General features: G+C 40.4%; 1 protein-coding gene across 4 annotated transcripts in view; it reads left to right on the forward strand.

Moving 5' to 3' along the window:
• The window catches only part of map2k4a (mitogen-activated protein kinase kinase 4a), a 159,343-nt gene that overhangs the window by 85,426 nt on the left and 61,835 nt on the right, over positions 1-12,082 (forward strand). For all 4 annotated transcript variants that reach the window (XM_041216864.1, XM_041216865.1, XM_041216866.1 and 1 more), the window contains one exon: positions 10,860-11,034. In XM_041216864.1, coding sequence (XP_041072798.1) covers positions 10,860-11,034 — 175 coding nt within the window. The remainder of the gene's footprint in view (positions 1-10,859; positions 11,035-12,082) is intronic.

Genomic DNA, 12,082 nt, shown 5'->3' on the forward strand with positions numbered 1-12,082 from the left:
TAGCACCGATGATGACCTCATCCTTACTTTGCTAATGATTGAGGTTAGACTGATGGGCCGGGTTGGATTTGTCCTGCTTTTTGTGTGCAATGCATACCGGAGCAATTTTCCACATAGCCAGGTAGATGCCAGTGTTGTAGCTGTACTGGAACAGCTTGGCTAGGGGTGCAGCAAACTCTGGAGCACAAGTCTTTAGTACTGTTGCTGGGATCTTGTCAGGGCCCACAGCCTTTGTAGTGTCCATTGCCTTCAGCCGTTTGTTGACATCACGTGGAGTGAATCATATTGTCTGAAGACTGACATCTGTGATGCTGGGGACTTCCGGAGGAGGACGAGACGGATCGTCCACTCGGCACTTCTGGCTGAAGATTGTAGCAAATGCTTCAACCTTATGCTTAAGGACTGCTGTGATGGTAACAATTCATGTTCTAGTAAGTAAATTCTTAGGAATATTTTTGTTCAAGATTTGGGATTTAGATTTTTTTAAAATAGCCTCTGGACTTCACACGCTACACTTGTCTTCAAACTCGGATGACAGTTCATCGATTTTCCATGCTGACTCCTCTTTACCTAAGCCAGTGTCATCTTACTGTACAACCTCTAATTCTGGACTCCTCCTTATTATCTCCTCTCTATTTCCTGTTTGCTATCAGGTTTTTATGTACCCTAATTACGTAGTATGTCTATGTCAGACTATGTAATTTGAGCTTTCCCTGAGTCCATTCACGTGCATGTTTTTGGCTGCTACTCCGAACCTGAGTCCATCACTTTGTGACCTTTTTAATTTCATTTCTCATTAACTCTCTCTTCTATAGTCATGCCTCCTTACATTTCTCTCCCCTCGGGTCCTCTGCCTTCCCAATTCCTGAACCCTTCAGTAGCCCTCGACCTTCCTGCTTTCTTGCAGCCACCCCAGGCTTGATTCCCTCTCAGATAAGCCTACAGCTTCCCCCTGTACCTCTCTTGGCATCCTCCAAAGGGGTCATCAAGTTAATCAGAGCTGGATCATTACAAGCAGCACCTCAAATTGCCCCATCCCAACCTCTCATTGACCTTCCCACCCAGTGCACCCACCAACCTTGCCAATCTCCACCCTGTCCAACTTGCTCCTCCCACTGCTGAGCCTGTGGATTCTGCCCCCTCACCACCCCTCTATCCATCTTCCTTCAGGATGTCCATTCGCTTGTGAAGAAAGCCCTTGAAGCCTCTCCTTCTGACTGTTCCATGCTTTGCCTTGCCAACGCTGTGGCAGTGACAGTGTGATGCTTATCACCAGATCACACCTTAACCTGACCCACTACTCCTCTAACACTTCCTCTTGCTCTGAGCATCTCACCTTGTTCCACCCCTCTCTCACTCATTCAAAATCATTGTTCTCTACCCACTTTGCAAGTACGATAATTTTCTTACCAAGATACCTTGACTGCTTTCTTCTCTTAGCATCTGAAACAAAGGCTTTTTCACCCTTGGTGATTTTAACTTCCATCTTTACTTGTCATGCTCTCTCTCCTCCGAGTTTGCTACCCTTTTATCTTCCCTGAATCTCTCCTTCCATGTAAAACCATCAAACTACTTACCCACTTTCCCATCATATCAACCACAGATAAAGCCATCTCAGACCGCTTCCTTGTATCACTCTACACCCACCACCCCCTTCCATATCTCACCCCTCTCCTCAAAAAAAAGATTCTGACTCCACTGTCTTTCCAAACTACCACCCCATCTTCAACCTCCCTTTCTTTCCTCTTCACATTCCCTGAGCATGTTGTCACCTTGCAGATCAGTGCCCATTTTTCCAGGAATTCTGTGTTTAAATCCCTCCAATTAGGTTTCCACCCCTACCACAGTACCAAAACAGCTCTCATCACAGTTACAAATTACATTGTCTGTAACTGTGACAAAGGTGAACTTTCCCACCTCATCTTTGTCATCCAGTCTGCAGCCTTTAACACAATTGAACTCAACATCCTCCTCCATCACCTTTGGGTAGGATTGCTATTGTGTGGTTCCATTCTTCCCTATCTAATCATTTCCAGTGTGCCAGTTGCAATGGCTTCTCTTCCTGTTCCTGTACTGTTGGCTCTGGTGACCCTCAAAGATCTATCCTTGGACCCCTCCTTTTTATCATCTACTTCTCCCCATTGGTGACATCATCAGAAAGCATAATATTAGTTTTCACATTGTCACTGAGGACACCCAGCTCTGTCTCACCACCACCTCAACCATTCCACGGTTGCTGAATTATAAAGCTATTTTATCGATATCAAGTAGTGGATGAGCAAATATTTCCTGCGATTTAATATTGGGAATACTGAAGCCATTGTTTTCAGCTCCCATTACAAACTTTTTCCCAAGCTACTGACTCTGTCCTCCATTCTGGAAAAAGTCTGAGACTAAACCAGTCTGTTTGCAACCTTGGTGCCATATTTTACTCCAAGATGAGCTTCCAACTATGCATTAACCACCATCGCTAAGATTGCATATTTCCACCTCTAACATCACTCAACTTCATGTGCTGCTGAAAATTTCATTCACGCCTTTGTGAAAATTTCATTCACGCCTTTGTTATATCTAGACTAGCCTATTCCAGTGCAATGCTGGTTGGTCTCCCACATTGTATCTCCCCCCCCCACCCCACAAAACATGAGTTCATCAAAAACTCTATTGCCTGTGTCTTAACTCACACCAAGTGCTGTTTACCCATCACCCCTGTGCTTGCTGACCTATGTTGGCTCCTGGTCAAGCAATTTCTCGATTTTAAAATTTTCATCCTTGATTTCAAACTCCTGCATGGCCTTGCCCCTCCCTATTTGGGGAATCGCCTCCAGCCCCCAACAACCCTCCGAGACATCTGTGCTCTAATTCTGGCCTCTTGCAATTCCCGGACTTAAATGGCTCCACCAATGATGGTCGTGCCTTCAGCTGCCTGGTCCCTAAGCTCTAGATCGCCCTCCCTCTCTTTCTTTCCTTCTTTAAAACAACCCTTTAAAACCACCTCTTTGACCAAGTTTTTAGATATCTGACCTAATATTGGTATCATATTTTGTTCTGTAATGCTTCTGTGAAGCATCTTAGGAGGTTTTCTTATGTTAAAGGTTCTATATAAATGTGCTATTTAAAAATACTACTACTTCTCTCTCTCCTTTTTCTGTCCACACCACCACCACCCCCACAACGTTTCATGCCCTTTAGGTAAGTTCCATGCCTTATAGATTTTTTTTTGGTGCTCGCAGTTTGGGGGCTGTTTACACTTTAAGAATCATAACCGGTGCTTCAAACATAATATGTAGTTAAGTCGTGTATTTTTATGTATGGTTTTTGATTTCTTGTGTGCTTAGTCTACAAACATATTCTAAGTAAATTAACTTAGGAATCAAGCCGATGACTATTGTAAGGAACACCTTCTAAATTAAGTTGATATAAATCCTATTACTCGTGCACCTGGGAAGAACATACGTAGACTTGAGATGAGTTTCATTTTAATAAAGTTGGGCCTTCTATATAGAGATATATTGAGTAATCCATTGGTTAACTTTGCTACAATGTTTGCATAACACTTTGGCTCTTTCCGCGACATCAAAGCAGCCATCCTTGAAAAAAATAAAGACAACTAGTTATACACTTTCAGGGCAGTGCAAGAGTACGAGGGGCCCAAGGCAAACCTGCAGCCTTGCGCATCACCCCCTACAATTAACTTTGGAAAATGAATATTGTACATTACGAATAAAAATTCTACATTTATAATAACACACTTTTTTAACATGAAAAAGCAGAATATTATGATACTGCATATTCTCATTCTACACTTTTCACAGGGTATTTACTAGAAGACATGCAGATTATAATGTGTAATATGGCTCACATGATGTATTACAGTGTGTTCCTGAAACAGTTACTAGATGATTTTGTGCACGATTTACACAATCAATAAATATTATGATAGAGTGGGTTAGTTTAAAATACGTTTTATGGTATTATTTACTGCTTCACAGTTTTTAAATTGTCATGTAGATGTACAAATTTGTAAAGCTGTCGCATAAAGAGAATACGGAAAATGTGAAATTTTGCAATGTAAACACATGGAAATCTATATGTATGTCAGTATACGTGGATGTATATCAGTAGATCTAGACCTTTCATTCCCCCTCATGAAATCTGTTTGTTTACTTATGCAGTTTCATGAAAAGTTCATTCAATTTTTTACATCCTCCCCCTCCACGCCCAAATTTTGCCACTCTCTGCGACTGCCTACTTTGCCCAGTGGTTGTACCACCCCTGGTTGCTTTGTATGTTTGAAGGAGGAGTTCACAGAATTACGGCACAAAAGGAGGCCATGCAGCCCATTGTGTCTGCACTGGCTCTCCAAATGAACATTATGACTTAGTGCCATTCTCTTGCCTTTTCCTCATACCCTTGCACATTGGCTAATTATTTGAATAAAAACAGTGCCCTCTTGAGTGTCTCGATTGGACTTGCCTCCACCACACTTCAAGGCAGTGCATTCCAGATTCAGACCACTCGCTGTGTGAAATAGTTTATTCTCACATCACATTTGCTTCTTTTGCAAATCATTTTAAATCTATGCCCTTTTGTTCTCAATCCTTCTACGAGCAGGAACAATTTCTCCCTGTCTACTCTATCCAGACCCCTCATGATCTTGAACACCTCTATTAAATCTCCTCGAGGCCTTCTCTCCAAGGAGAACAGTCCCAACCTCCCTGATCTAGCTTCATAACTGAAGCTTCTCACCCTTGAAACTATTCTTGTAAACCTCTTCTAGACTCTCTCCAGTGCATTCGCATTCTTCTTACAGTCATAGAGTTATACGGCACAGAAACAGGCCCTTCGGCCCATCGTGCCCATGCTGCCCATCAAGCACCTGTCCATTTTAAACCCATTTTCCAGCGCTTGGCCTGTAGCTCTGTATGCTTTGACATTTCATGTGCTCATCTAAATGCTACTTAACTGTTGTGAGGGTTCCTGCCTCTAGCACCCCCTCAGGCAGTGTATTCCAGGTTCCACCCACCCTCTGGGTGAAAACATTTTTCCTCAAATCCTCTCGAAACTCCCTGTCCCTTACCTTAAATTGATGCTCCTGGTTATTGACACCTCGGCTAAGGGGAAAATTTCTTCATATCTACCCTGTCTGTGCCCCTCATAATTTTGTATACCTCTATCAGATCCCCCTTCAGCCTTCTCTGCTCTGAGGAAAACAACACCAGCCTATCCAGTCTCTCTTCATAGCTGAAATACTCCAACCCAGGCAACATCATTGTGAATCTCCTCTGCACCTTCTCCAGTACGATCACATCCTTCCTATAGTGCAGCAACCAGAACTGCACACAGGACTCCAGCTGTCACCTAACTAGAGTTTTACACAGCTCCAACATAACCTCCCTGCTCTTATATTCTGTACCTCGGCTAATAAAGGCAATTATCCCATGTACCTTAACCACCTTATCTACCTGTGCTGCTGCCTTCAGGGATCTATGGACATGTACACCAAGGTCCTTCTGACTCTCTGTACTTCCTAGGGTCTTACCATTCATTGTGTATTCCCTTGCCATGTTAGTCCTCCCAAAATGCATCACCTCTCACTTCTCAGCATTAAATTCCATTTGCCACTACTTTGCCTATCTTACCAGCCCAACTATATCGCCCTGTAATCTAAGGCTTTCCTGCTCACCCTTTACAACACCACCAATTTTTGTGTCATCTGCGAACTTACTGACCATACCTCCCTATATTCACGTCTAAATCGTTAATGTACACTACAAACAGCAACGGTCTCAGTACCGATCCCTGCGGTACACCACTCATCACAGGCTTCCAGTTGCAAAAACAACTTTCAATCACCCTCTGCATCTTGCCACTAAGCCAATTTTGGATCCAAATTGCCCTGAATCCCATGGGTTCTCAACCCCTTGACCTTTCTCCCATGCAGGACCTTGTCAAAGCCTTACTGAAGTCCATGTAGATTACATCAACTGCACTACCCTCATCTACACAACTAGTCACCTCCTTGAAAAATAACATGGCGTCCAGAACTATATGCAATACTCCAGCTGAGGTTTAACTAGTGTCTTATGTAAGTTCAGCATAACCTTCTTGCACTTGTACTCTATGCCCCTATTAATAATGCCCAGGATACTGTATGCTTTATTAACTGCTGTCTCCACCTATCCTGCCATCTTCAATGATCTATGCACAGATACACCCAGGTCCCTCTGCTGCTGCACCCCCTTAAGAATTGTACCCCTTATTTTATATTGTGTCTCAATATTATTTCGGCATGAGTGTTTGTGTGGAAGGCATGCCTCTGTAGTCTGTCATATTTTGAATCTTGAATAAATTTCAGATTGCCTAAGAAATCAGCCCACCCATTGGAAACCTTTGGTAGTGAAATCCAGGAAACACACAGACCAAACAAATAAGTAAGATTTAATCCAATTGAAGCAAAACTTATTTCAAACTGAGTTCATGAACAGGAGGAAGTAAAGCTTGGTAGCATAGAAAATTGGTCCCAATTTAACTGCTCAACTACTCCAAGGTAAAAAAGGCTAAGGTTCATGATTTTCATACCATTTTGTTTGAACAAAACGAAAATCAGTAGAAAGAACTTTTAGTTTGGTCATTGTGTGCAGAAGCAACAAATTAGAAAATCCTTTTTGGACAAATGTCTGCAATAACTCATGGTCCATTCATGGTTAACACAGCCAATTCAAACAAGACAATTTATGATCTATAATTTGTCAGCACCCTTAGTCTTATAAATGTTACGTGTTGACATCATTTCTAGTAACTGAGGAGTCCAGGGAAGAAAAGCTAACTTTTTTGAAGAATGTTATATCTTACAATGAGGTAGTCTGAATCAGCAAGGTATTCCCCTGTTCTGAGGTCAGATACCAATTGTGGCTCATTGGGAACAATTCAGCTAAGTCATCCTATCTGATGCTAGTCTTTTTGAATTGAGGAGCAATCATTGATTGTATCTTCAGAGTTTCTGGGGTGTCTCAACTCTTAATGCCTATCCCCTGTTTGCCTGCCTTATAAGTGGCTAATTGAAACCACCCCATCTTTTTTACTGACAATCTTGGAGACTAGATTGCACAGCTACACATCCATTGCTCTGTTGTTTGGGCTTCTGTAACACAGATCCAAGTACTTGGGTATTTTTGATGCGCTCCACTTGAAGCCAGAGTCACCATTCCCAGTATTAGCTTGCTTCTAACAAAGGTGGACACCACATCTACTTTATTCTTCCTAAACTGTGTTGAGACATGTGAAAATCGGACCCTTTCTCAAAAAGCAGCCACGTTTCTGTGATGTCTATCAACTCACTTGCTGGGGTCAGGAATATCAGTACTGTGGATTATGATCTCTACTTTTGTTGCACAATGTCAACATCAAGTATTGTGTCCTGTCCAGCATATTAATGAAATTCCCTCTACTGTGTTTTGTGCCATAAACCTAAACAGAGAAGTACAGAACTATTTGAGCTTCAGGTTCTTGCCCTGACTACCTTTGTGAACTTTTGTAGGTAGAAAATTAAGGATAATTAAGCTGTAGATGTAGCTATTCATATTTGGATTGAGAAGGAACAGGACTCTTGCAGCAAAATAAGATAATTTTCCTTCAAGCAGTATGGGTTACATTTGAACCTGAGTCTCAAAATTTATAGGCCTTGTTCTAGCACATGTTCCGCAAAAGGCAGATTTACTTAAGCTTCTCATGTTTTCTTCCCTTTCGTCTAATTTTTGAAGTAATTTTATTCCTTGATAAAGGCACTTTACACCTAAACTGGCGCTGTCATGTGAGTTCAATAACTGGAAGAGACTTTTTGGCCCACTAAGCTTGTCTTTTTTCCATCTCTGACCCACCGACTGGCAATCTTGGAGTGAAAAATAGTTCCATCAGTTGAATTTTAGATTGATGTTTGGATCCCAAGTGCAGCTTGTTCAAATTTCAAGTAGTGAAGCTTGGCAGAACTAACACTGCACGATATTGCATTAAATTTATTCCCTAACCTCACAGCTGGCAGGCTGATGGGAGGCCGCATTGAAGTCTTGAAGGGGAAAAAGTGTAGCAAACCTTAATGGTAGCAAAAAATAATGAGCAATTGGACAGTAACATATATCAGTAGGGTTGTATAACAGGTTTTGTTGGACTGTAAGTCGACAGATGTTTGGAGTCTGGGCCTTGGAAGCGATAAAGAAGTATTCAAGCCCAAATATTAGCAATTCGTTCTAAGCATAAAAGTTCTATGAAGCCTGTTTGTATTTACTGTACTAAACTTTGTAAAATGATATGTCCTTATTTTGTTGGTCTTTGGGAATGCAATGCTGATTGTCTTTGGCACAGGATGTTAATGAGTGAAATAGCTTTTTAAAAAACAGCAACACTGTAGAGAATAATGAAATTCAATGATGCACGTATTAAAAAATAAATTGAGACACTTTATAAAATTCAGATATGCAGTATGACTGTGTTACATTGTGGCAATAAGCAATCTTTAGGCTGTGAAATTTTTGTGTGCATGATTAAATTTGGAGCTCAATTCAAACCTGGCCAAAATAGCTTTGTATGAAAAAATGTTTGTAAATTGGTACACATTCCCTTCCACGACCTAAGTGAGAGCCATCATCCTTTGAGAGAGACAGTGTAGATATTTTTCTTGCCTGTGTGAACAGGTTTACAGACATTGCATGCTGATGCAACAAACAGTAGCAGTACTGCCGGGGAAGTCAGTAATACTGGAGCTGTAGTTATTTTGGGAGGTGTGAAAGATCTGCTCTATATGTTTTAAGTTTTGACAGCTGCATGAAAACCTTTCTCACGCATGGTGAGACTTCATTAGCATTGATAAATGCCTTGGAGTTTTGGTGGTTGACACAGCACACAGTCTAACAGTTTGTGTGTCTTGGTTCTTCAGTATGTGGTTGCAGAAAGGAAGTTTTGCTTCAGTTCATGAAAGGACATTTATCTAATTGTAACGCCTGTTATAAATAGGTGTAGATTATCCTTTTTATCTGAAATACTGTATTTGATTGAAAGCCTTTGGACTAGCATGTTCTTCAATCTATAACATGGGAAAAGGCCCATCAATCCCAATTGTAGCTGGATGTCCATGGCAATTTTCCTCAATAAAAATAAATCAAATTACTGAGCTTGCAAGCCCTAATTTGTTATTTGAGGGAACTGGATCAGAAACAGAAATATTCTAGATAATTTTTATGAAGATGTAATTTTGTAATGGGTTTTGAAGGGTTGGAAATTAATAATTTTATGCATGCAAGCTTGCAGGTAGTACATGGGTTCTTTTTGCTCCTGTCATATGATTGTCATTGTCATTGCATCTACATAAAATAGCGAGTAGTGATTAATATCGAAGTAATTCTGTGCACAGTATGTTAATATTTCAGATTGAATTTAATCCTATTTTTAGAGTTTGGTTAGAAGTTGTGTTCAGGGTTGCTTTTTACAAGTCAGCAGCCTTTTGCAATCATGTTGAATTTATTGAATTGTTTAAGTGGCAGTGAAAACCCATGGTTTCAGTGTTGAGAAAATACTAGATTCTATAAACTCCTGTAAGATATTCCATTTGATTGCTTACAGAAAATTGGATTTTTAAAGCAAAAGCTTAGGAATTCTGTTTGCAATTCCATGGGGCATGCATCCATTCATCATGAATTAATTTCATTATTATGATTTGTGCTTCATCAAAAGGATTGTTTTCTTTCTGTGTAACATGCAAGATATTAGCAAAAATGGTTCTGGTATTCTGTGCTATATAGTTTGAAAGAGATGTGATTTCCAAAGTTCCAACCATTTCATACACTATTATCTATATGAATCTTGCTGAAACACTAATTGTTCACTTCAAGAAAAAAACTAATTTTATGCACGAGCACTTTCTCCCAGTACACTCCATCTTGATAATTGCCTTTTTTATACTTTAGTCAAAGTATATTACCAAGCTTTCCTAACTCTTATGTGATAATTAATACTGGAGGGGGTTGAAGTATCTATGTGTTAATATTTAATTCTGTTCCACCGTGATCAGTTTGCTTAAGCTGGCAATGTAGCACAAACTGATTCGAATGGTAAATGTTCAGAATACTGGTAGGGTATTGTAGACAATGTCAAATCTGTGAAATGTATATTTAGTTTTTTTAGTAGAGATAATTTGACTATTTGCTAGTTCTGTCTGCTTTCAGTATGCATTTAGATATGGCCTCCTGTTTGACTCAGCATGAATGATATGGCAGCTTTTATCTTTTGACACTGCTAGTGCCATTCCACTCCAAAAATACAAAACATTATGGTTCATTCCCTCATACGAGTACCCTTAATACAAAATGTTCTCAACCAGCTCTGCTGATTGTTTAATGGATAAATATGTTAACTGGCCTGATATTGAGCAATGTAGAACATCAAAAGTCGCGTCATGAATCATCTTGCCTCAGCCAAGATACCACTGAACCCTCATGTCACTCAATCAGAAGATGCAGAGCTTCCTGGTTATTATCCTTCTGTGAAGAGCTTCTCTGTTGACATTAGGTGACAGTGACTGCTAGTGAAATAGCTAACTTACTGTTAAGATGCCATTGATAGAGGTAGCTGCAGGTATCTGTCCAAGAAACCAAAGTCTAAATGACTTAGTGTCTTCCGGAGATAGGAGAAGGTGGTGTTACATATCTGTGGCACACGCCTGTTACCCTGTTTGTATTTTGCAGGTAAATCAGAAAGCATAATAACAGAAGCCAGGGTAAAGGAAGTACGCTAATCAGAAAAATGCAACTGAATATTCATATACCATTTCTCCTGTTCTAATGGTCATTTGTGAAATCCTGTTGCAGAGAAAGGCTGCGGACTCACAGCATTGAATCTTCAGGGAAATTGAAAATCTCTCCAGAACAGTTGTATGACTTCACTGCAGATGATCTAAAGGACCTTGGGGAAATAGGACGTGGAGCCTATGGTTCTGTGAACAAAATGATCCACAACCCAAGCGGACAGGTTATGGCTGTGAAAGTAAGCAATTACATTAGCTTTAAGCTAACTTCTGTGAAAATTGGCTTGACATGCATCTTAAACAGGATCTCATGTTAATTATAATAAGTCTAACAAACTTATTTGGAACACAGAGCTATTAAGTAATTTTTTTACTTTATTCCCATTTTCTTGTTTGCCTTGGTGATTAGGTATACTAGTTCTGGGCAGTCAGCATGGACTAGTTCCAAATCTTGTGGAGTATAATCAGTTACCAAGTAGCATGCATCCACTTTATCTCAGTAGTTTAACTTTCAATTTCAGAGTAGCATCCTTACTGCAGCAGTGAGATATTTTTTCATTTCCTATGTTTATTATCTTTATAGCCTTTATAGGTAAGTCTAACCATCTGTTCCAATTTATGGTTGAGAACTTGGTGTGGATCTGCCTGCACAAGAACTGGGTTGGAACTTCACAAGCTCTTCTGATTGATTAAAGCCACTAGAATAAGCACACGTCACACATTTTTCCAGGATGAGCACATTGGCGACAACTTGATTTGAACCCAGTGGTTATGGAGTGGAAAAGGCATTTCACCTAAAATTATAATTTGAGAGTTCTTAACTTGTTTCTGCACTTTGAGTTTAGTTATAACTAAAGAAACCATTACTGCTTTGACCCTTGTAATTTTTGTGTTTTAAGCAGGTGAATGCAGCTTTAGTCAGAATTGAGGATGTTCGCTGATGAATGCACAATGTTCAGCACCATTCGTGACTCCTCAGATACTGAAGCAGTCCGTGTCTAAATGCAGCAAGACCTGGACAGTATCCAGGCTTGGGCTGACAAGTGGCAAGTAACATTCACGCCACACAAGTGTCAGGCAAAGACCATCTCCAACAAGAGAGAATCCAACCATTGCCCCTTGATGTTCATTGACATTGCCATTACTGAATTCCCCCACTATCAACATCCTGAGGGTTACCTTTGACCAGAAACTTAACTGGACTAGCCATATAAATGCTGTGGCTACATGAACAGGTCAGAGGCTAAGAATCATGTGAAAGTAACTCACCTCCTGACTCCCCAAAGC

Source organism: Carcharodon carcharias, chromosome 22, assembly GCF_017639515.1.
Source record: "Carcharodon carcharias isolate sCarCar2 chromosome 22, sCarCar2.pri, whole genome shotgun sequence".
In the NCBI taxonomy this organism is placed as follows: domain Eukaryota; kingdom Metazoa; phylum Chordata; class Chondrichthyes; order Lamniformes; family Lamnidae; genus Carcharodon; species Carcharodon carcharias.